This window comes from Pseudoliparis swirei, chromosome 23, assembly GCF_029220125.1.
Source record: "Pseudoliparis swirei isolate HS2019 ecotype Mariana Trench chromosome 23, NWPU_hadal_v1, whole genome shotgun sequence".
NCBI lineage: Eukaryota > Metazoa > Chordata > Actinopteri > Perciformes > Liparidae > Pseudoliparis > Pseudoliparis swirei.
In genome coordinates, this window is record NC_079410.1 from 16,027,039 (window position 1) to 16,053,794 (window position 26,756).

At 46.3% G+C, this 26,756-nt stretch overlaps 1 protein-coding gene across 1 annotated transcript in view; it reads right to left on the bottom strand.

Moving 5' to 3' along the window:
• Positions 1-24,899, bottom strand: part of znf385c (zinc finger protein 385C) — a 49,561-nt gene extending 24,662 nt beyond the window's left edge. Inside the window, exon 1 of the mRNA XM_056407744.1 lies at positions 24,742-24,899. Coding sequence (XP_056263719.1) covers positions 24,742-24,751 — 10 coding nt within the window. The 5' untranslated portion in view covers positions 24,752-24,899. The remainder of the gene's footprint in view (positions 1-24,741) is intronic.
• Positions 24,900-26,756: the final 1,857 nt, after the last annotated feature.

Consider the following 26,756-nt stretch of genomic DNA (forward strand, 5'->3'; position numbering starts at 1 on the left):
TTTAACATTAAAGGACCAGAATAAAACCCCAAAAGACAAGTATAAACCTGAAAATTAGCACGGCTTGTCTCCTTTAAGGTCATGAAAAGACCCTATTTTAAAAAAAAGCCAACTTTAACTAGCACTCATCCACTATCTCAGCCTTTTTTCTGCCGCTGCATTTCCTGTGTGAAGTACAGAACAGAGTGATAGATGGGGAAACCTGCCAGTAGTCTGGCCCGCGGCTTGGCAGGATTGGCGTGTCGTGGTTGGTGGGTGGTTGGGCTCGAAGACTCTGAGCTCTGAGCATATGCTGCTCAGTGCTGGGTCTAAAGCCGCCGTAGCCATGTGTGGCTCTCCTCTGCTGTTTGTCCGACACCCAGAGAGATGCAGCAAAGGTCGGACGCAGGCAGCCTACAGACACGTGGGCAGCAGCCGGCGGGAGATCGCTCACACACTCAGCACACAGACACATTCACAGAGAAGGAGCCGAGGCTTCTCTTGGCAGGGCTATCAGAGGAAAAAGCTGGGCTTGCAGGCGGGACGGTTATCAGCTGATGGTTCTTCCCCTCCTCTCTGAGACTCCCTAGGCGGCTTATTAAATCAGGTGCTGGCTGTTTGCCTTTTTGGATGATAACGCTGCTCGAATCCAGGCTTCCATGACAGTGAGTGAAGGCGTGCGTCTGTGTGTACGCCTTGCTTGAATGTACTAGACCAGTATCACACACACGCATACAAGCTGAAGTGCCGACGCACCTTTGAAAACAAATAGCTCCCGGGGCAAGAGAGAAGTCAATATGAACGCAGTCACCTAACATGCACACACACACACGCCACATATTGATTCCAGTGGGAGTACACTTTAAAGCAGATTGCATATTGTGGCAGCGGGGGGTGTTTAGGCTCGGCTGCAGAGTGGGTGGAGCGGGGGTGTGGTTCAGGGAACGGTGTCTGATTGTCATCAGCTGGACTGATTGGTAATCAGATTGGTAACCAGTCCAGCTGATGACAATCAGACACCGTTCCCTGAACCACACCCCCGCTCCACCCCCTCTGCAGCCGAGCCTAAACACCCCCCCGCTGCCACACATATTTTAAAGCATATTTCTTGTGATTTTCAATGTGTTTTTGTGCGTGTACGAGCAAGTGGGAAGGATGGCTTATTTCAGCCTGCAGCCCCCCGATAACCTCCTTCTCTCACACTGCGTCATTTTCCACTCATTGAATGTTGTGCGTGCGTGTGTGTGTGTGTGTGTCTGAACATATGTATGCGTGTGTCGTTATGTGCACATATGCCCTTTCTGTCCAGCGCCATGTCTGCGGCGAGGCTACGGTTCATTTACGCCTCAGTTGTGTCCAGACAACCGCTGGCAGTTGAGGCGAGGCCTGAAACCAAATGTCCGGCCTCTTTCTCTCTCCCAGATGACTTTGCTAACGGATATGACTGTCTCCGCCAGTCTCTCCCTGGGCAGACCTCCTCCTCCTCCTCCTCCAACCATCACAACAACACATTCCTCCCTCTCATGACTCACTGGGCTTTGTTACACAACAGCCACCGTCACATCGCATCTACTCGGATGTCTGTGTGGTACATCCGAGCCACAGAATTATTTTTCTTCTTGCACATATGAGAAAATAATGGATTCCAACGTGCCCGAGCAAACATACTACACTTCCTTCCTCATTACTCTCACAGAATAAACCATTCAACATGTAGGGCTTCTATTGTAATTCTCTTGCTATCACTCCCATATGTTTCTGATAAATTGCTCTTTCTCACATCTAAATACCCACGCCCTGCCCCCGTGCTTTGCGTATCCCTGCAAAGTGCTGCTGAGCGGCGCAGAAAGGAGAAGAGGAGAGAGTCGGGAGGAGAGAAAACTGCCTTTCTATTTGTGGCCCAGTGTAATTATGTGGGATAGATGCTGGCACAGCAGGGTCTTTGAGTTGGTGGAGTCGATCTCCCTTTTTTCCTTCTGACTGTTATAGCCTCTCAAAAGATACACCACACTTTTGCTTTGTATGATCTTGCTTGAAACATTCACTTCCAGTCCTCCAAAGAAGAGCAGTTTGTTTGTGCAAGAGCCCCAAAACAACACAGACTGTACAAAGTGGACGCCGTCACTGTAGCCTCACCCACTGCTCTGTGGACGACAGTTTTGAACAAATACATTTGGCCAAAATGTTTCAATGACCTTTCGTGAACTGGAAACCCTGGTGTATGGACTGTAGATGGGACACTGCTTTTTACTCCATGAGCAACATGCTGGATTGAATAAGACTCAAACCAACAATGGAGATCGTCAACTGTTTACAATGTTTACCGAGGTAGTAATACATCAAGTGAGAAGTAGGGTAATATTCTCATTGACTTGTATGCAATCAGACAACTCTGATGCCCATTTGAAAGAATCTAAGTTTAAGGTACTTTCACATTGGCTTTACTTTTTAGAAGCAGAGGTTGCTTCATGCTTTAAGTTACAAAGTCCTCTCATGGTTATTATGACAAGAGGGACGAAGGTGAGGTTACTCTAGAGCATTAAAGTCCACTTGGGGTTGGTTGGCATCTTTGGACTTTAAAAGGATAGACGGCTGACTGTTTCCTGTTCTTTGGGTTCTGGTCTCTTCTTCTTCTCCGGCAATTCATTTTATCACCGGGAATAATTGCGTCAACTTATCTCTCATCACCTAGTTTCAATAGTTGTAGACTAGCAGTGTGACGTAACTCTCTTTATCGTCATTCGTGGCGCTCACAGCAGGAAAGAAGAAACAAGAAACCAGGACACTGTGCTGCTGCTAGCAATGCGCTCTTGTGGATCCCTGAGGACACGCATGACTTTGGCTGTGCTGTTCGCATGAAGAGACACAAGGCTGCTGCGTTGAGGTAAAGCAACATGCAAGGCCCAGAGAAAGCACGGTGGAATCTTTTGTAGTTTTGCCGGTCTTTTTTCTTGTTAAGGTGATTGTGGGATTGCCGGGATGAAAGCTGTTGATTTCTGCAACACGCAAGGCGATTATTCACCACATCTCTGCTGCTCCGCCGTGAGTGGCTGCCTGCTGAGTAACAGTTGGACTGTCAGACAGACGTTCGCCATCAGGCCTCTGATCCGATTTATCCAGCTGTGATAATGAATATCTACACATCTAAACTCGAATGTGGTGGACGGGGGGAAATTTGCATGGAAAATTGCTGACCGGTGAAATGATGAGCACTAAGTGCAGGCCTAATGGGAGCGTGATTACTCTGCACTATGGGGAGGATTCTTTTGTCACTTGCCAGGAACACGTAACAACCTCTCTTTTTCATGATGTTTAGCGCATTCCTCACACGCCAGTACCGAATCTGTCGACACCCGAGTCCCGACACGCACACGCTCAAGAGTCATAACGCGGCGATGCTCATTGTGCATCTGCCGCACTGTTGCCACGCGGTTTCACCAGCCACCCTGCTAACTTCCCAGCAGCCACTGCCCTGCCTCTGATGGGACTGGATCTGACAGAGCAGGAACTACAACCATACACATTAATATATAACTGGAGCCCTTTAGTTACAATAACCCAACCAACGGGTGGCTTTTTTTCTCTCACTGAGGTATGAAATAACCCAAGACATGCTATGCATACAAATGGCTTCCTCAGTCACGCTGCGCCTGGAAATAGTAAATTGGCCTCATGGTGTATTAGAGTCTGACGGCCGTTTGAGGGCATGAAATGACATTGCACTTCCTCTGGATGTCCATATGTACTCCACTGAGAGACACAGAGGGAGAGACAAAGAGGGGGGGGGGGGGGGGGGGGGAGTGACTCTAAACAGCCAATTAGCTTCCGCTTGATCAGGAGGTGGTGGGAGGGCCACCGTGGGAACCATTGTAGCATGCAGGGAGAACATAAAGCATCATCAGTTATAATTAAAAACTGCTGTTTTTTATTCCTCTCCATCCCCGGCCAATCCTCCCTCAGTTCTTTTCTCCTCTGATACCTGAAATATGATGATCTGCAGACATGAGTTTAATGAAATAGGGTGAATAAAGATGATTCAATAACTTTAATGAGACACTAATTCAGCCAATTTGATTGTCTCAAATGCATAAAACAGATAATAAAGATATGTGTCGCTACAACTGCAGTTATGATGTCATCATGATGCATGCAGCTATTCTAAATATGAGAGCTGAAAAGTGGCCAAATAAACTTCACTGAAGCTGCTTTTGCATTCAAATTGAGTTCTTCAGAGATTTCTTTGTCTGCAAGCCCCTTTCTTGTTTCAGGAGAGAAACTTTAACTATTCTCAACGGCATGGAATTTAAAATGTCCACAAAGAGCCCTTTAATCATACCTTCCTTTCTCTCCCTGTCTTATTTCCTTACCTTAAAGCCTTAGAAGTTTTTTATTTTAATCATCTTTTCGCTCTTTTTTTTCTGGGTCACTCCACATGCCGTGCTGACTTTATGTTGTGTACTGGGGTGAGAAATGAATGACCGTGTGTGCTGCACATGGCCGTTTGTATTCCGATGTGTGTGCACCAGACAGATACACTTTATTCGGTAAACATGTGCAAGGAATATTCGAGCGGAGCAGAGCGAGGGGAGAAGAACTAGCAGGAATATAACCATCTACATGATGTATAAATGTATGCGGGATATTTACAGCAGAGATACTGTGGAGTCAGTCTCTAATAACAGAATGAGGATTTTTCTTCTGAGGAATATATTTAATCTCAGGACTTCCTTTCTGCAACCCTTTTTGAAGATAATCTGAAATAAACGTGGTTGTGCCCTCCTTTCTCTTCCTGGCCCCAGGATTGCAGGAGGTGGCAGATTGCTCCATGTGGCCTGATTCTATGCAAGGCTAAGCACAGTTTGACCCCCCCGACTGAAAATAGAGCACTCTTTGAAAGATGACTTCATAACTTTTCTTTTATATGCAGCTTTAGAAGGACATCAGACCCTGAATATGTTGAGTTACATCTCAGTCAACCCCCAAAATCCCACTTCTACTCAGTCAGGCCTCTCCCGCTGCATTTCTAATCATTCTAGTGTTTTGTTAATCACAGAATACACAATGAGCAGGAGTGAGATAAGAATGCACGAGAGCCCCCATGCCGCTCCGTCACAGCGTGGATACCAGTATATAGAGGCTGGTTTACAGCTTATAAATAAAATATGACCTGACATTGTAGTTTAAAAGAGATCGATATTCAGCCTCCGGCTTCAGCTGTGACGCTTCCTCATCAGAGGAAGATATCAACCGTTGTCTGTTCGCCGCATTGATAAACAACCAGGCTCAAATTCAATTATGGGAAGTACTATGCACTGAGACGGTAGGTCAAAAAGACCCTGACATTGCGGTGTCTTTTCTTACGGTTATAATGTAACACATTGGCATTAATAGATGCTCTTACGAATATAAGATTCAAACAAATCATTTCTAAATTCAATATTTGACCTCAAACTACAGAAGAAATGTCAGCGGTTTGTTTGTGTGTCGGCAGTCTGGCGGTGGTAGAGGGACCTCGTGGAGATGCCTCTTCTCCCGGGAAGTGTCCATAATGACTTCTGTCAGACGAGCAGCGAGTCGCTGCCGAACCCAACCTGAGCAGAGGCAAAGCCCATCTGTCAAGCTGAGGCCGATAAGCCCGGAGCCACCCAGGAACAAATTGCTCAGCTTCCCCACAGCGAAGCTCCACGAGGCAGACGGCCACGGGCGGGCAACAGAGATGCTACTCCCGATGCCACTCAGGGAAAAAAAAGTGGAGGACAACACATTAATCTATGCAGATGGCGCCGATGGCCAGAGCCATTGCTCTGCCGAAGCAGCAGCTGCACACAGAACTTCAACGTGGCGATAAACGACTAACGAAAAAAGAATAAAAAGAGGGAAATTAGGAAAATAAATGTGCACTTGCTTACAAGCCGTTGGGTGAGCAGCTTTAATAAGTCACCCACACTTTCTTAATCTCCTTCCTTTTGCCTTGCAAAGATAATGACAGCTGTCGGACCCTTCCCTCTCGGTAACAAACTACTTTTATGGCAATCTGTTGAAAAGGCGGGAGACGATCGAAGCCAGAAAACAAAAGACAGGTTTAAGATCTGTCTGAGAGTCACCGCTGGCTTCATCGTCGTTCCGTCGTGATAACCAGCATAACCAACTCGCTGCGGCGCGTGAAAACACTAATAATTTCGAGCCATGCAACAACTCGGGAATACGCGACTCCTGCAGGAGTGACAGGAACTCAGATGAGGTTCATTTCCTCAACACATCGAGTCATTTGCGGAAGTGGCAACATCGTTTTTTACATGAATAAATATCAGGCTGGTCAGCCAAGCGTCACACAGCCATCATGCCAACTGTGACAGGCCATTATAAATTGATTAGTTATGGCGGGGCCGGGCTGGCAGCGTCTTTGAGAGAGGGGGGAGCGCCGTGCAGGAGAAAATAAGCTGCTTTCTAATTTTAACTCCTCGGCTGATGAGCTGAGAGGAGCAAGAGAGGAGGAACAAAACAAAACACCTCAGACACAAAAGGTTACGAGGCTGTGATGAATGTGAAGTGAAAATGAAGTCGTAGGTAAGCTGAACAAAGTGGCTCTATCCTCTGTTGAATTTCTTCAAATAGTGTATCACACACACACACACACACACACACATGTGATAAGCTCCTTACAATTTAATGATTCATTTACACTCTCACTCTTATCACAGGCGAGAACATCCCCTTTATGTATACAACCGACACTAGAAAGCATCTTGCACTGTACATTACTTTTGCATGAATACATTCATGTTTATGCAAAAGAGCTCCTGCATTTGCAGCAGGCCAGTTCATTGCCTTTACAAAGCAGATCTTTTGTTCTCTTTCCATCCAATGGTCTGCTGATCATCGACGTTAATTCCACCTGCATTTGTTTTCCTCATTCACTCCCTCTTCCCAGGGTTTTTTGTGTGAGCTAATTTTTATTCCGCTCTGAGGCGTGTGCTCGAGCCAATTAAAACTCTTATTGGAAATGGGTACCGGCTATCGGAAGGCAAAGCTCTCCTGTTCTTTTTAAGTCCTCGCTGTAGGGCCAATCATTTCCGTTCTACATTTTAACACATAGCAGGGAAGTGGAAGACAGCTCTCATATTATTTGAGCAACAGAAAGGCAGTTACATGAGAATTATGACACAAATACGACTATGGTAATGAAAGTCCTTCAGCTGTGAGGGTTAGCACAGTGGTAATGCATAAATTACCTCACATTCTATAATGTAGATAAGACCTCAAGAAAAAAACGTAACACAGTCGCAATTTAAAGATAATTAAAAGATAATTACAATTAGCCAAACGCGCTTCCAAGATATAACACCTTTGTTGACCGAAAGCAAAAGTGAGAGACGATTCATTGAAATAATTTACCCCCTCAAAATGAGCGTGCTAAAGGAAAAGGTTGGCTCAGAGTTAATGCCAATAACGGAAAACAATTACCCCTCGGTTGCTCTTTAAAAAGTCCTCGCTCTCGCTCATCAGCGGCCTTATGATGTAACATGCTAGTTTTGTGCCAACCTGCACTGTAATTGTTTTAAATCAACCTCGTGCCTTCGCATCAACGCCAGAATAATTGCTCTTGAGCGTGAAGATTAGTCGACAGAAGCACATCTGTGGGACTTCTTTTAGACTCATTTGCTTTTCAATCCTGTACAGCGTAAGCAACTAAACAAAGGTAAAACAATGGGTGGGAAACAAGCAGACACAATCATGCACAATATTCACACACACACAGTTTCCAACACTTCCAAACACGCACGACGTGTGCAATGAAGACAGAAACATGGTTGCGAACAGCCGCGCGTGCGACTGCAGCTGTGAGAAAATCAGCCTCGGAGGACCAGTTTCTTATCGCGCCGACAACTAAACACCTGTTAATGGAGGAGAAGTCAGCCTCAGACACAGTCAACACATTGATTTATTTTTACAAAGGAGCAGAAGTGTCATCGTTTGATAAACGCGAGCCCCTAATCAGCGGCGGCGAAGACATTTGCATCGCGAGCCACTTCCAGGCGGAGAGAGGACGGGCCGCTCGACAAGCTCTTTGAAGAGAAACAGCTGCAAGCTGCAAATGGGAAAGTCTTTGTGAGAAGCTGCTCTGCCCTTTGTTAAGTTCTTCCTCCTCTCCTCGCAGTGCCGGCATGCAGATGTCTCCTCTCATTCCTCGTGAGTAATGACAGAGAAGGGAGAACGGCATGAAGGGATCACCGTCCTACGTACGAGACGTTGTGCTGCAGCCGGCGCGCCCGAGCCAGGCAGCCGGCGTCTCTTCAAATAGGAGAACGTCACCGCGGCAAACGGTTTAACACGTCCCTCTGCAGCTGCCTCGTATCTGGTGCGTCCGACATGAAGCGCTAAGCGCAATGTGTGGCCACCCAAGGTGGTTCTATATGATAGACCCTCCACAAGGCCCGCCTGCTCTGCCGGGGTGCAGAGAAGAGACGTGCGGCTGAGCAGATAAGGATTTATATCAGAGCCTGTGCAGGTGTTTGGAGGAGCGAGGCCATCACGGGATTCCCAAGTTGCTCTTGGTCAGCGGGATTTCCCTCCTGAGGGACGGATGGGTGGAAGTGGCGAAGGAAGTTGTGCGGCCCGGGTGTTATAATTGTGAATTTCCCCCCAGAGTGCCGCAGTACAGCGAGTCTTGGACACCTGCTGGTGTGGAAATAAAGAGCGAAAAGCAATCGGTCCACCAGCTAGCCGGCGGCCGCGACTGGCATCTCGCTGCCTCTCAACCTGCTACTAAGAGACAACTGGCTTTCTGTTATAGGTCAGCTCCCTCTGCGAGAGGAGAGGAGAGGAGAGGAAGTGTCAGTGTGGAGGAAGTTCCTCATTCAACTCGAGGCTGCCATTTAAAACCAACTTCATTACCCACAGAGGTCAAGAACATGCGGTTCTGCTGGGAGAGGGTCCTCACACTCTCTGGAGAGCGTTTTCTCATTAGTGTGATTCCGGCTCCGGAGTAAAACGCGAATCCTTAGGACGAATCTTTGTCTTTCGTCACGGAGAGACCATCAGCTGTTGCAGTCAACCAGCGCCGTCTCCTGAATTATTAATGTCCTGTTTACAGCAGGAGACAGGTGCGTGACCTCTGTGATGAGTGCCCAGGGTGTCTGGGAGAAGTGGTGACAAGGGAAGAGGAGGAGGAGGAGGAGGAGGAGGAGGAGGGGGGCGGGAAGCCTCAGAGCTGACAGTGCTAGAGATGTGGAGGAGTACGTGAGAATTCTGAATGTTCAGTCAGACGCATGGTGCTCGGTTTAGGCTGGGGGGCTACTTTTGCTTTTTCATGCTTTTAATTTGAATTCTGTGGCAGGAAATAGAGCTCTAGCAGATGTGGAGGTGTGGCTTCATGAAGGTTTTTTTCGATGGGGGTTGAGGCAGGGGTGAAAAGGAAAGCAAGGAAGGGTAATTTCAACTGAATGTTAGAGTGAAACCAAGGGTGTCCGGGAAGTTGAGGATGTCTGCCAAGCCTGAGCTGCACATCAGCCGAGTGGCATTTACCGTAACCTTTCCCCCGGCTTTTAATAACTGCCGCAGAGAAACAGCAGAAACACGGATCACTGCGATTCACTGCAGACGCATCTCCCCGACGCCACGAACACACGGACTCCATAAACACCCCGAGAGGACCGCGAGGTCGAACCCCACGCCGCTCTCTGCTCCGTGAAAACTTTATTATCGGTATGCGAGCGCAAATGAGACGTGAGAGAGGTATGGAAGAGGAGAGACGAAGAGGAGCAGCCAGCTGGAAGACAAAGGAACAGCGGTGGCCAGACAAAGAGGGTAGAGGTCGGAAATAAGCGGGTGTTGTCAAAAACACACACACACACACACACACACACACACACAGGCGAAGCGTCTGTTTTGTTTAGTTTAACACGAAAGAAATACCAAACTGAATCAGGAATTCAATCTGGTTCACTCAGCCCGAACAATCTTCTCTGACACCTGATAGCTGCGGAATAGGCCTCCTCTTTATTCACACGTATTGATGTGGACACACACACACACACACACACACACAGGAATGCATTCAAAGCAAACACACACATGATGCATGATGGGTTTCACCTTCAGGCTTCAACGGGGAAAAGAGGCAGACTTTTTTCTCCTCCCCTTCGGCCATCTACTGCTTCAGACAGAAACAACAAAACGGCTGAATGATAGACCGAGCTGTCCCCGCCGGGAGTGAAGCGGGGATGGAACCACATCTCCGAGAGACAGCAGGTGCAAATGGTCCGAGAGACAGCAGGTACAAATGGCCCGTCTCTATAACCGTCTTCTCTCTCTCTCTCTCTCTTTCTCTTGTTCTCTCAGCGGCGCGTCCACAGACACCTTGGGAGATCTCAAAGAGAGATTAATCTCGATTGAAAGTTGATGAAATGTCCTCAAGCGTCAAAGCGCTGCTAGTTATCGCGAGAGAGCGCAGTGGAGACGACCCCAAGAAAAAGAAAGAAAATAAGCGTCGAGGTCATTTGGGATGGACGGTCGCCCGCAGAGCGTCTGGACTGCAGCGTGCGTACGGACGAGAGTCAACCCTCGTTGTTGTTGTGTGAGTCCGTCTGGCTGGACGGACGTCGTGGTTCCAGCATTAGTTCCACGCACTAAGAGAAACGTTTTCCTCTGGCATGAAACCATCTGGAACATGATTTTAATGTGCCACTACAACATGACCGCTTCACTCTGCAACACCGCACGGACCCGTTGTCAGGGGTCACTAGAGGGAAGCGGACCGTTGAGTGGATGTTTATCTTTTTAAACACTCCACTTGTTCGGCCCCACGTTGTCATGCGTCGCATGAGAGACGCCAAGCGGCGTAGAATGCAATCGCCTTTTTGTTCTTGGATTTATCCCTCCTCTCTTACCGTAGTTAGTTCCTGTTTCATGATTATGCTGTTAGCTATCTGCTAAGCTAACTTAAAGAAGCAAGAGCAGAATAACACTGTAAAACTAGAACGGGCACTCGGTAGAGCGCATACCTTCGCATATCACAATATTGGGCATTAGTTGCATGCCAATTGGATATAAATTGACCGCGCTATGGTAAAAAGAAGATTTTGACCTTTCCATGACCTTGACCTTGACCTTTGACCCGATCGATCCAAAAATCTAATCAAATGGTCCCCGGATAATAACCGATCATCCCACCAAATTTCATGCAATTCAAGAAGATTTTGACCCTTTCATGACCTTGACCTTTGACCCGATCGATCCCAAAATCTAATCAAATGGTCCCCGGATAATAACCAATCATCTCACCAAATTTCATGCGATTCGGTTTAATACTTTTTGACTTATGCGAATAACACTCATGCACGCACACAAATACAAATACACGGCGATCAAAACATTACCTTCCGCATTTTCAATGCGAAGGTAACAATATATTTAGAGGAATCAACACGCACTGAATGATAATAGAGTTGAGCAAATTGACTTTGAAAGAATGAATTTCGTAAATTTCAGTAAATTAAGTTTCTAAAGAAACATCATTAACATAGTAGGAGACTTCCCAGCAAACATTGCTCTTATATTATTGAGCTTGTCAGCTTGAGTTGGTGAAATTAACTCCGCTGGTTTTACATCATCATGACTCGTGACTAAAAATGTCTTTAGAGTTCAACCTCAGATTATGTGCTTCATCCAGACTGCGTGGGAGTGTTTTAATCACCTGTCAACAGATTCGGATCTAATTGTTGTCGAATCCTGATTGGTGCACAGATGTTTATGACATCACCCTTATCTATCTAGCTAATTGCCACTTCACACCAGTGAGAAGAACACATAATAGTGCACATTAGATTAGATTAGAAAACTGTATTAATCCCTAGTGGGGAAACTCATTCGCCACCAACAAGACATACAGACAAAAATATACAGAACAGACAAGAAACATACAAGGAACAAACACAACCAGAAGATGACCCATAAAACGTGAATATCAGAAAGATGATACATCTAAAAAAAACGTAAAGGTGTTCATCAAAAAACGAACTGCTGCTGGAATGAAAGACCTCCTGAGTCAGCGGAGCACTGAGGCTTCCTGAGTCTCTCACTCAATGAACTTCGGAGTTCATTAATAACACGGTGTAGTGGGCGGCCATCAAAAGAAACTAGAGCTTTTAGTTTGGCCTTTGTGCTCATCATGTGGATCCATCACTGACAGTGAGACACTTACTGCTAGTCCACAGGGCCTTTGACCCTGAAGCAAGGCATTACATTATTTAAAGGTTCTTTAGCAGCTCGTCGGCTCCTTCTGGGCAACGCCAGACCGATGTTGACTCTGGTCTCAGCTCTCTCTTTGTCGGAGGCCTTTTTAGCCGAAACACGCGTGTTCTTCCTCGAGGAACATCTGGAAAGCGGCCTCTGGCTGATGCTTCGAACTGGACTCATCAACGCTGTGCGAGAAGTCTCTTTCTTGATCTCTTTAGAAATGAGATAAACTGCTTCAAAGGGAGGGATCACCTGTGTTCGTTACTTCATTCTCTGCAGAGGTCGGTATTACTCTATATCTTGAAATAGTTGTGTGCTGGGAGATTAATAATACCAAAATAAAAATCATATACATTATTTGTGATATGTGTCGTCTCCGTTAGCTCAGAGGTACGAGTGGCTTATATGACATTAACATATGATTTCTTTAGTTTTTAGACTCCTTTGTTTTTAGTATTGGTTAAATATTAATTAGTGACTTGACTTTTACACTTAATCCGGCAATATTATTTATTAGGTTTTATTTTTATGACAGGAGCCGTACATTATAAATAATACAATATATATTTTAAATTGTTCTGAATACAATCATGCTGCAAATGTATATCTTACATAAAGTGTGGCATAGATTACAATGTACTGTACCTCTAAACAGACCTGTTTATGTTGCTATAATTTTTTTAACTTTTAAGAAATGTGTATTTAAAAAAAACTTTTAACAGAAATGAAAGTAACATTGAATGTGAGCAGATATCAGAATCAGAATCAGAATCAGAAACAGGTTTATTGCCAAAGAATGAATGTTTTCACAAACAAACGAGGAATTTTTTTTGGTGGAAGGTGCAACATTTGGACATGACAAACAACAATCAACGCAAGGAGGGAGGAGGAGTGGGAGGAAGAGGGAGGAGGAGGAAGAGGAAGGAGCGGGAAGAAGGAGGAGAGAGGAAGGTGGAAGAAGAGGTGGTAGTCCTGGGGGTGACAGTCAGTCAGTCCCGGGGTCCATTGATGAGCCCGACCGCCGTCGGGAAAAAGCTATTGGTGTGGCGGGAGGTCGTGGTCATGATGGACTGCAGCCTCCTCCCCGAGGGGAGGGACTCGAACAGGGAGTGTCCAGGGTGGGAGGGGTCGGCGACAATCTTTCTGGCCCGCTTCAGTGACCTGGAAGTGAACAGGACCTGGAGGGAAGGCAGATTGCAGCCGATAACCCTCTCGGCCGAGCGGATGATGCTCTGCAGCCTGCGCTTGTCTTTGGCTGTGGCTGCAGGGTGCCAGACGGTGATGGAGGAGCAGATGATGGACTCAACGACTCAACATTCAGCTGGGGATGGTACGGTGGTGTAGTGGTTTTACCACACAATTACATCAGGCCTAACATCACAGGAATCAAACCCATATTCATAAGGCAGCATCTAAGGGAGTCATCGCTTTTAAGTTGACAAAGGTCTGGTGTAACGTGAGCTTTGTTGACCTTTGGCTATAACACTGTGACCCCGTGTTAGGTAACCCTCTTCAGACTGTCTGTCTGCTGAGACAAAGAGGATTTAGCGTATTTAATCTGGCTTTAGCAACAGCAGAAGAGCATTCTCTACAATAACACTCTGGAGAATAGGGCTAATCGTGATTATCAAGAGGGAACAATTACCTCTCCTAAAATCTATTTAGCTGATTGACGAGAGAGAGAATGAGAGCAAACAGTTATTTGATTGTATTTGATTAGACTTGAGTGTTTGTATAGTATAATAGATGAGAAAGAAAAGAAAAAAACACCTCAACAAATGATTTAAACTGTTTTGGATTTGAAAAATATGATGCTGACATGAGCTCGTTCTTATTTCAAACATTATAAAGAAGTATTTTTGACCCCAAAACTTGAGGTGGCACTGCTGGATTTGCACACGGTTTGAATTCAGCTGCTCAGTTATCCCCAGAAGGGACACTCGCCAACAAGAAGCAGAAGTTTGAGTCCCCAAAAGGCACAAAGGCAGCTGATGAGCTGACAAAAACGTTTCAATGTATCACGGAGCAAATGTTGGACTCGTTGGCAGTAATGAGGAAACGGCTTCAACAGGTGGCAGCGTAGCTGGGGACGTGTATATACCATTCGCAATCCCTCGTCATTAGGCACATTAATTCAATCACCTCTCTTTGGTAAGCGGCTTGATAAATCCCTTCAACGTGGAGTGGTGTGTGGCTTCAACCACAGCAGCTCTAATACATGCAGAGCTGCTAAGGCATCGCTCTCGTGGACGACGCATGCGCTCGCTGCTCCGCTAAGATTAGCCTGAACACAAGTGTCGGCCTCAAGCTACAAAAAAACAAAAAACGAATCAATGAGGTTGGGGCTCCGTGGGGAGTATATTTGTTATAGCTTTACAAATTGTATTCATATGTCCCTGGAGAGAGCCGACTGCAGTGAGCTTATGTTTGAAAGGGGGGGGGGGGGGGCAGGAGCTCCAAATGGGCAGGGTGGTGTTAGAGAATGCAGATTTGAGACGACAAGCTGTGTGTCTGAGGCTAAAAGACGAGCAGGCGCAGCTCCTCTAGCCCCTAACGAAGAGAGAGTTCCCCCCATATCAAATAATAGCCGTGTGACACCATCACTACAAGCTGCCAATGGCCAAGACGCAGCAGAGGGGGGGGGGGGGGCACTGGGAGTCCAATCAGAGACATGAGTATTGAAAGATACAGAAATGGTCGAACACAGACTTGTGCCTCGAGTCTTATTCTGAACACTGAAAGATGACATTTGGCATCAATAGGCAGATCAATGTATTTTAACGTGTACAATGTAATTTAGACTCAGTCCAACGTATCTCTCCATGCCTGGGAACAAATCCATCCTGCAGCCCTAATCAATCCTTTAGACAACCTCTTTTTAAACACACAGACCCCCCCCCCCACACACACACACACACACACACACACACACACACACACGCAGCGTGAAGCACTGTGATGATTAGCTTGTCCCACTTAATCACTTCCTATTAGAGACACCTGCAAGGTTGCAGCAGTCTTTGTGATTATGTGTAATCATAGAAATGTCACATTTGAATGATAAGCAGCCTGGTAGGACGCCGCAAGCACGCTATGGAATCACCAGCTATTCTCATGCATGGACATGTTTGATTTATTTCAGTCTATATACACACATATATATATATATAATTTATATATATATACAGGCACGTGCACAGATAGAGCCCTAGTGGTGCTCAAGCACCAGCCCCTTTGCCCTGGTTGAGTAAAGTGCCCTTTTTGCTGGAGACACATTTTTTTTATTCATCCGTATTTAAGAATAAAAGTTACTCTTTCTGTCATCAAGTCCCCCAAAATGTGTTTTCATATCCGACGGGGCATTTATTTGAGTTCTTGTGAGAATTTCGCCCCGACCCGCTCCGCGGCGCTCACGAGCCCCCACCCCCCCTTCCTCCTCCTCCACTTCCTCCTCCGCGCAGTGCTCCTCCCGCCACCGAACGGCTGCACCTCCTTCTCCTCTGACCCGCAGCACCAGACACACAGGTCATGACGGTGTTTGTTCCCTGACGTTGTTTTGTGATAAATCAACCACAACATTAGCGCTGCTGAAAACATGACGTCACAACTGGTCCGACGGTTCCTAAAAAAATATACAAACAAAAACTCCTGAATTTCAAAGCCTCGTCCAGCTGTTTACTGACGTTAGTTATGTTTAGAAAATAGAGAGAGAGAGAGAAGAGAAGAGAGAGAAGAGAGAGAGGGAGAGAGAATTCAAGAGAAAAGAGGGAGAGAGAGAGAGGAGAGAGAGAAAAGAGAGAGAGGGAGAGTGAGAGGGAGAGAGAAGAGAGAGAGAGAATTCTTATTCCGTTCTATTTAACGGGCTAGTCTAGGATTTGCGTGGCCAGACTGAAAAATAAATCATAAGGCCTCTCTTGTTCAGAGGGCCGGGCCAAATGTGGAGGCGAGCCGTATCCGGCCCGCGGGCCTTAGTTTGAGGACCACTGCTCTTGGCTGTTGATGTCTATCAATATCGCTCATTTTGAAAATGACATAAGAGGGCAATACGGATCCGTATCAGACCAGCGAGGAGGGCAATACGTGGCTGGCATGACGCCCATTAGCCAATCAGAACGCTTGTACTGTTGTTGCTATATAATAATTCATCTTTATTCATAAAGAAAATGTAAGCTAGCGGTCTGATGCTGCCAGAGGAGACGCAGGTTGAGGACAGCATCATCAGTGTAGTGATGCTTATGCTTCAACTCTGTCATTTTTTTTGGCATTGGGTGCCCTTTTTTTTGGTTTGAGCACCTGCCCCCCAAAATGTCTGTGCACGTGCCTGTATATATATATATAAAATAAAAAAACTATTCACGCAAGACTTACAAATATAGTCCAACACATAATTTTGCATATGCTTCGCAGGCGTCTAAATACACACGAGCCAAACACCCACACTCGGCTGGTAAGGGGGAGGAGGGAGGGAGGGGGGGGGGGTATTTACTGTGGATAAAAGACATCCCCCTTATCAGCTGGTTCGTAGAGGAGCTGGGAATGAAGCACTTTCTCAAATGAAAGGCAGCCTTTGGAGATAAGCCGAGAGACCGAGCTCAACTAAGCTTTCAGATTGGACTGGGCCTGCAGAGGGAACAGAGGAGGACGGGGGAGGGGAGGGGGAGAAAAAAAAACCTTGAACGGATGGATGGAATGATAGATGGGTAGATTGTGGATGAAGTGATGGGAGGATGGCGCAGCCTCATATTTGGTGGCGTGTTGTGCTTTGAGGCAGACGCGTGCCTGCACAGGAGGAGTGCGCGTGGAAAGTGCTTTCTCGAAGCGCATTTAGAGGACGTGGGCGTGAAAGCTATTGCGTTGACCCCCGGCATTTTGTCTGCGCCGGCGTGCACGTGCGCATCGATGCCGACTGTCTGTCGTCGTGCTCGTATACGCCGGCCCTATCTGCCCAGCGAGCCGGCACGTCTTCTCCGCCGCGCCAGAATAACCCACTTCAAAGACGCTCCGTTGTCACACGCTGATGTGGCAAACGGCGGCTAGCGCCACAGAAAGCGGCGCGCAGGGAGACTGGATAGTCCCTCTGAGACGGGGGAGGAAGAGTGGCGTGGAAGGGGATGGAGAGAGAGAGAGAGAGAGAGAGGGAGGTTTGTTCGCAGACTCACTGCTGTGCCAACATTAATCATGTAGACTCTCATAAAATCATTAGAGCTGATCATTCCCAGTCAGGCTCTCTCCACAGCGGCTCAGTGCCGACGACAGGAAGAGAATGCCAATTTCTGGAGAAGATGTAGCCTAAGCCAACACACAGACACACACAGAAACCACACCAACACACACAGAAACCACACCAACACACAGACACACACAGAAACCACACCAACACACGGAAACCACACTAACACAGAGACACACACAGAAATCACACCAACACACAGACACACACAGTAACCACAACAACACATAGACACACACAGACACACACAGAAACCACACCAACACACAGAAACCACACCAACACACAGACACACACAGAAACCACACCAACACACAGAAACCACACCAACACACATAAACCACACCAACACACATACACACACAGAAACCACACCAACACACAGACACACACAGAAACCACACCAACACACAGACACACACAGAAACCACACCAACACACAGACACACACAGAAACCACACCAACACACAGAAACCACACCAACACACAGACACACACAGAAACCACACCAACACACAGAAACCACACCAACACATAGACACACACAGAAACCACACCAACACAGACACACACAGAAACCACACCAACACACAGACACACACAGAAACCACACCAACACACAGACACACACAGAAACCACACCAACACACAGAAACCACACCAACACATAGACACACACAGACACACACAGAAACCACACAGACACACACAGAAACCACACCAACACAGAGACACACACAGAAACCACACCAACACATAGACACACACAGAAACCACACAGACACACACAGAAACCACACCAACACAGACACACACAGAAACCACACCAACACACACCTTTGTAGTGCAAAATATCAACACAGAGAAGTGAGACAGCTGAACCAACCACTTGATATGTATTTATGTGCAAAGCTCGTACATATTCTACGTGTTTCATATCAATTAATGTTTTCGCAGATCCAAAAAACACTTGCAACCAGATTCATTTATTTTTTCCCACCAAACTCGTTTTGGTATACTCATATTCTGGTTGTGTACTCATGGCATAGCCATTATAAATGTATAATACCACTGATGGCGTTTAAATGTGCATCTGCCTGAACAAAGAATGCTAGAATTTCTATATTTGCATTTGTGGTTTTTCATTGGATTTAAATGCATCGTAAATTGGCAACGTGTGTTCTGCTGTGCACAAACTGTGCAAATTCAAATGTGTTACTGTGTGTGTGCATGTGTGTGTGTGTGTGTACAGAAAATGCTTACTATTTATACTAGGGATTGCATTGTGTGTGTGTGTGTGTATGTTGGTGTGCACGAAAAATGCAAACATATGCTTCAGTGATTGCATTTTCTCAAGTGATTTATGTATATTCATTTGTTGTTCAGGCACAGCCATTCAATACTTTGTGTGTGCGTTTGTGTGTCTCCAAGAAATGTATCCTATAATTTATGTCTTGTGTTTGCCTTTTTTTCAATTAATGATACATTTCGTGCAAGTCTTAATTTTGTGAAGTTTATTCACGTACAATATTGAAGATTTTTTGTTTCTCAACTGAGTTTTATTTTGTTTTCTTTACTGCTGTGAACAAAAATGTTTCAAGACACACATTGAAGTTTATTAAAAGGGCTGTGGATTAATTTCTGAGAGAACAATAAAACATATTTCTGGCGGCGCAGCAGATCTTTCTTTAAGTGTGAATGCAGCTTTTAGGGTGTTTACGCTACTTGACGTATCATTTTGCGTGTGTGTACTGTGTACGAGGATCGGACAATAATTCCCAGCCGCTGTAATTAATCTGGCGAGCGCTGAGCTGTTAAACGCTCCCGACACGGCGAGCAGAACAGGCGTAGGTCAGCCTCCCGATGGCGAACAAAGAGCTGCAGCAAAGACAGCCATTAGAGCGGGATCACCGAGTCTTCTGTTTACACTTACCACCATTTACACACTAGCTGCACTCCATTATGCACACTGGACCCTGGCGTACTGCAGATGGGTGGCGAGGGCTTCGGGTTCTGATGGCTGGAGTTGACTGTAAAATCAATGCCCTTTGTTACTGATCCTCCTCCTGCTGCGAGAGCCGCGCTGGTTACATAGTCCGTCTGATATGAGCAATACAAATGCACTTGAGACCCGAGAGAGAAAAAGGGCGGGCGATCTTATTCAAGTTATATTCCCTTTAAGTTTCAAACCTGTCTCGGCGCTCTCTTTCTTTTCTTCATGCACTACTTCTCATCCTTGTCTCTCTGAATGGCTTTTAACTCTCAATCATTTACGTCGAGGTCAGGGAATGTGATGGAGGAGAAGTTTCAGTTAGAAGCTGCCTGACCTGTCAAAGACCAATGAATTCACAAGGGTAGAAACACACGCACACACGCACACACGCACACACACACACACACACACACACACGCACACACACACGCACACACACACGCACGCAGCACTGGGAGATGATGTGCTGCCGCTTCCCTTCAAGGTCCTCATCTTTTGCCTCAGCACCGGGGGACCGAGAGGCTAAGTGGCGAGGTGTTTTGGTGCCGAGTGCGGCGCTGGACCATTTCTCATGTTGTCAGAGCTCCCGCTGGGCCTGGCGTACGCCTGCAGCTCTCAGCATCCAGAAGCCTTCACAACAGCAGGCGGGCCAATCAAAGCTCAGCTGTCACTTCAGTGAAATGACTTGGACTGTCACTCACACAACGACAGAAAGGGACATACGTACAAACTGTGCATAAAAGTGCTGAATGCGCAAAAATAGACATATCATTTCTGTCAACATACAAATTGCACATTTGTATATTAATAATCTCCACCAGTGGTTGTCTATACTCAAACCCAGTCTTGGTCTCAAGACCACCTTTAGAAGGTCTCGGTCTTGGCTCTGCATTTTCTACCTGGTCTTGAAGAGGAATCGTAATGGGTTGTCCGAGAGTGTTTTTATAGGAACGTGGATCTTTAACATCAACTTGAGGAGTACCTACATGTTACATAATTTATTTTCATTCAGTGTGGGACTTGCACTGGTCTGGTCAGGACTCAAGCCCTTAGACTTGAGTCTTGATCATGTCTATGTTGCAGAACACTAGTTCTTGTCATGGTCTCGGTTCAGGTGGTTTCGACTACAACAATGGCCTCCACGACAAAGCACATACAAGTGTGTGTATGAAAACAAAAGAAAAGGATCTCAGGAAACATCTATGGGGGTCAGGGAAAACTAGCATTGTCGGGGTCATGTTTGGGCAACTTCATTAACTTGTGACCTCTGCTCTTTGCTGACCTTTGACCTCTCTGAAAGGGCCTGCAGGTCCATGTAGACAGGTCTAATTATTGCCCCTGCATCAGTGCAGCCCCTCCCTCTGCTCCCCGAGCCCTTCTGAATAGAAGTCATGCAAAAAAACCAGCCTGAACTCTCAAACACACTCAGCTTGACACACACAGTGTCGAGTTCCTCTGATTCAAGGTATTCTCCATTTTCAAGGATAAAACCCAGAAACAAAAATAAGTGAACAAATTCAAAACAAATGTAAAACGTAGTTGAATAGTTCAACGAAAACTCCATCAACTTAGCATTTGACTTCTGTGACATTGATGGAGCCGAGTTTGTCTTTTTTAATTCTTCTTATGAAAACCTGCCGCCGACGAAAGAGATGAGGAGCGGGCGATAGAGGTCTGGAAAGCTAACTTCTCTTGAACTTCACATGCCTACATTTCTATAATTTGTGCAGATTCCTCATTTGTGCAGGTTTAATGTACCTTTTTAGTTTTTTAACGTGTGCAGTGGTACTCCCCAAGACCTGTAAACAGACTTTGATGTGTAAGATTGGTGGAGCCCCCCTTATATATAATGCAATCATACAGGAATAAAGTCAAATATTGTTATTTTTTCCACAAAAACCTCAAAATACAACGTGCTTCCTTCCATAGGACACCTTGTATTACGTGTATAGTTCAGACTCATGCTGCAGCACCTAATTACAAAATGGCTCCTGAAAGTCACTGAGCATCAGAGGGTGATTTGCTACATTGTGAGAGCTTTAATGAATAGAATCCTCCTTTAAACCCACATCACCTCCTGGACTCACCTCTACAGGGAGAGATAAAACAAGATCAAGAACAGTGACTACAGCAGGACCTAAAGCTGTGGAGCGATAACACGCCCCACTGTTCCTGTTCCCTGGAAGCAACGTCCGACCGGCACATTAAAGTGACGAAGAGCCACACACACGCATCGACGACTGCATAACGGTGGAATAGAACTTTACACCAGGGGGACGACATATAAAATGCTGTAAGATGAGAAACAATAAATATGAAATAATATATTGCACAGTTAGTGGGAGTAGGAGACATTCCTCTTCCTCTTTCGGGAGTCTTTACTCAGACGACGGAGACTAATAGGAGCAGAGCTAATGAAAAATCAAAAAGGCAGTGTTACTACATATTTGTCATTGGAGGTGAGGGGTTTGTTGAGCTAATAGAGCAGCATTTGTCTCTGCTGTGTGTGTGTGTGTGTGTGTTTTTGAGCGAGAAAAGAAGGTTTAAATGGGTTGAGCAGGAGCTGGAGAGCTGCCACCTTCATCCCTTCGGCTCACGAGGGATGAACAAAGAGACAGGAGGCTCAGGAGATCCATCCATCATAATGTCTCATTGCCTCTCGCATGCATGTGCACACACACACAAACACACACACACAAACACACACAGACACACTCGCTTTAACCCGAGAGGCCAAAGCAAATCACACACTCGAGGAAGAGCTTGTCCGTCTGAGAGGCTGATGTGCTGATGTGGAGTTGGTGGGAAATGGAGCAAAGCCCTCAGTACAACAGTCTGGCCTTTTAATTAACCCCCTCATTTACGCCACCTGCACAGCCACTTCAAACAGACGTGCTTTTGCTTGGGAGCCCCTCCAGCCTCTATACACATTAAAGCTGGAACCAAGGGCAAGAGGACACGGGCGTCTCAAGGTCGAGAACTGTCTGTTTGGGCTATATTATGCGATCATTAGCTCGTCTATCTCTAAGAAACAACTGCTTTTCAATGCCCCTTTTGACTTATTTTCATCAATCTTTCACCGCCGGGCTTTCAGGATGTGGCCAGCCCATACGGTCTCGGACTGTAACCCTAACCCCCTGTAATTAGTCCCGATCGAGCCTGGGACCCTGTTTAGCGGAGATTAACCCGGCATGCATCCCCCCTCCCTCCCCTCCCCCACCTCAGATCCTGCAGATAAAAAAGGGGTGGAAGACGAAGAATGGCACCCACTTCCAGAGGGACAGGCCTATAATCAGCCCTCCCACAGCCCCACAACCTGTCTCCTGCATGCCTGGGGGGACGGGGACGGGGATGGGGACGGGGGACGGGGGGACGGGGGGGGTCACGGGCGGTTGGGTAAAGTGAGACATGGCTGACTCCCCCAACCACCGGTTCTTTTTCCGGAGCCCTGCCTCTCCAGAAGGCAACAACGCGGTGAATCATCATGGCCGACGTCGTCAAGTAACACCAGAGCTCCCCCGTGAGCCACCAAGTGCCTTTTAAGGCGACATAATGGCCGCGCTGAAATCAGCACAAGACAAAGGCCTGAGTAGTTGGGGCTCCACTTGACATTAGAGCTGCACTTTTATGAGCTGACTAAAAGGGTCGAGAGGGAGAGAACACTGACACGAGAGGGAAGAGGGCAACATTTCAGTGAAACACCTCAACACCGAAGGCTGCACGGTGCCCCGCGTATACATCATGCTCACTGGCGGAGGGATGGGGAAGTGGCGTTTAGGAGGAGTAAATATCTGGAGAAATGCTAATGTGGCATCCATTTGCATGAGTCATTGGCCCATGAACCGAAGCCATTTTACGAGCACCGAAATCTCAACGCGCCCCACACCTATATAGCCATCCATCACATCCAGCGGCCCGCTGTACCTGCGTGCGTAAATCCAAATCATATCAGCGTATTCCCTTAAAATCTTTATAATAATTTCGTAATTTTCACTTTCAAAGACTTTTCTGTCTTCCATTTTTTTGTACTGAAATGTACGACGAGGGTCAATGTCAGAGCCCGATGAGAAGAGGTAGATTTTGGAGGGAGAAAGCAAGAGAAGGTTGAGTAGCTCCATCCCTCAGTTCAGATGAATACACCTTCATTCTCTGACATAAGAGATGAGATGGAGTTCCTTATGCAAATTAAGTGAATAACTTCTCTATTCTGGATTTAATAGGTCTTTTTTATTTTATTAATTTTCAGATATTAATAATCAAATTAAAAGTATTAATTATAGTCAAGATGTTGTATTCCTCCATTAAGAAACCTTGATATATAATCAATGTATTAATAAAAATACAAGTAATTTTCTCAAGTCTCTCTGTGAAATGTGATAAACAGTGTTAACCTATTATTTTAGAAGCATGTCTTTGACTATATTATCAAGAAAAGATGCACAAATATTTCAATAAAGAAATATCCTTAACACACCGCGCTGTTCAGTCCTCGTGCGCATAAACTGACATATCACTGTTTCACATAATCCAGTTCTGCTTTACAATACACAATAATTATAGCACTATCAATGTTGAACGAAAATGTATTTGCTGATAATTTGCCCATCGAGGGAATAGTTTCATTTCCATTTACAGAGCAGGCGACATGCAGGTCAGATGTATGGCCAACTCACATATTCACAACCCAGATGCTTTCGGACTTTATCACTTTTAAAAAGAGACACATACAACATTTTCATTATTAATGTGCCAAATCCATGCGCTCTATGTCCCCAATATAAGACTAAACTTCCATCTCTGGGGGAAGGGTTAGGGTTAGGGGAATGAGGAGGACTCCGGAGGCTCAGGTGTCCGCAACTCCGCGCCAGTCAGGACGCGCACATTTGGATTTCGCGATCTATTTTTTCAGCTCCATATAACTTGATCGATACAGTTTATATTCTGCAGTGAACATGACCGAAAACTCTTGATACATTCCGCTTGAAATCTCTTCATAAAACGACTCGTTTTGAACGCGAAGCATGCGCGCCCGATTATCACTTCATCATCAATATTTATAAAAGTCCCGACTGCGACTTTCACTCCGCCTGTTCCTCTGAATGATTCGTTTTAATGTCAGATACTTTATTTACTTTGAGGTGACCGAATAAGAACATTTCTCTCTCATAATACCGCTGCAACGTTTCTATAACATCCACATGGGCACCAGCCGCGATGTTTCTGGAACCCTTCACACATGAGTCAGAGAGAGTCAGCGCGGCCACATCATCCCCGGTAAAGAGCGGAGTGTTGAACACTCACGGATCAGCATCGTGCGTCCGGGACAGTATCCGCGTCTCTCCAGCTCGGCGTGTCCCCGTGCGTAAAAACGGGAGGAACGTTACGCACTTTTATCCCCGGAGAAAGAGGACCTGCGCGACGCACAGGTGCGTCCTGTAGTTGTAAAGAGCCACGTCTTTCTATCGAAGTCGACTCAGACTTGTTCCCCTCTCTTGTCTCTGTAAAGGACGCAACTATTTTTACGCGACACTGTATCCTTCTTTTCCTCCGTCTTTGACGACCAAACCCAAATCTCAGATCCGATTGATGCGCGTCATCCTCGGTACAATCCTGCTGCTCGTGCTGCTGCTCCGCTTGGCCTGAAGGCGGCGAGGAATGGGTCTGCTGGAGAGAAGCTGGGTGGAATTTCTCTCTCTCTCTCTCTCACCCCCCCCCCTCTCTTTCCCTGCCATCCCTTCCTCACTGTTCTTCTTTCTCCCTCCTCCTCTCAATGGGCATTTTTTTTTATCATGACAGAAATGCACAGATGGGAAAATTAGCAGTTTTTTCCCCACAGTCTTCCCACCTGTATACAACTTGGCGCCGCGTTAGCCCTCTTGTCAAACTCACAGTCTCACAGGTCAGCACTGTCACTGATGTTCGAGACATATGTTGGCCCTGCCATGCCGCCAACGAGCACATTGGGGAAAGACAAACACCGGGTGCAGTGAGCGGCTTCAGGTGGCAGACGCATGAAAGCTCCTCTGTAAACATGAAAAAGAAAAGGATATTTTCTGAGACAGGTTTCCATTCCTGCTCTCACAAGGATGATTTGTGTGCACTCGTCAAAGCAGCTCGCGTGTGCGCACGGCGGTGTGAGAGCGACGGGGGAATGACTGCAAGTGATGGTTTCTCCCACAGCCACCTCTCTCTTGCCAGTCTGCTCCTCCTTTGTGTCTCTCCTTGTCGATGCATAATTCGGTAGAGCTGACACATATTCGGGGATTCAGAATTGGCTCGAGAGCACAGAGAGCCTGGTCGTATTAAATTTATATTTGTTCAAATGGTGTGTGTGTGTAGGTGTGTGTGTGTGTGTGTGTGTGTAAGCAGAGATAGTGGGTTTAAGAGCCTCAGTGCAATGCTAAGCTGTGTTGGAGCTACTCCAAAGCACATCTCCCAGGGTGCTATCAGGAACTTCATTACAGCATTAAATCGCTCCCTCTCTGCCCCTTAGTTCACTTCCCCTTCTTTTGCCCATTTGTTCTCCTTCCTCCTCTCTCTCTCTCTCTCTCTCTCTTTCCTCTCCTCAAACCGTGTTTCCATCTAATCGTACCCTTGCCTCCCGGTTAGTCTTTCTCAGCTGTTAACTACAGGGCCTTCAAAAATATGTTTAAATTGTTCCCGACGTGCGCTGTGCAAACCGAATTAATCGCAGTTCATCTGCTGTCTCTATTGTGCATTGGAATGTTCTAATGTCGTATCCTTGCATATCAATAACCTGCTCATTATGCCGTTTATCAGTCGAGGGTGTTAATGTGTAGTGAGACAGGGCTACACTGCACGTGTGAACGTGGAGCGTGGCGGCAGCGAGGGAGATCAGACTGCTGATCCCTTTAAACATGAAATATTGCTCGTGACCGAGTGCTGTACGTGAGCTGCGAGCTACCTTTGCCCTCCGATCAGTGGCGGTGCGTCCATAGAGGGCGCCGCCCCTCTTAAAATTGTGAGATGAAAAAAAAAAGAAGAAGAAAAAAAAAAATCCTGTCAAAAAACATTATATACCAAATCATTTAAATACCAAATATACCGTGTAGACGCGCTAAATGTGTGTGGGAGACCGTCAGCACCTGTCAACAACCACTTAAGTTAAATGTGACATAAATAATATATCGCCACTCATCATCACGGAGAGAAGCCCCTCCCCATTTTCGGGGCGCCGGCCCAACGTGTGTGTGCGGCAGCGAGCAAACATTTCACGGTCGTTTCGGCAAGGACGGCTTCTCATTGGCGGATGAAACGTGAATCTTGGGGCGCAAAAATGTGCGCCCTGGCCAATG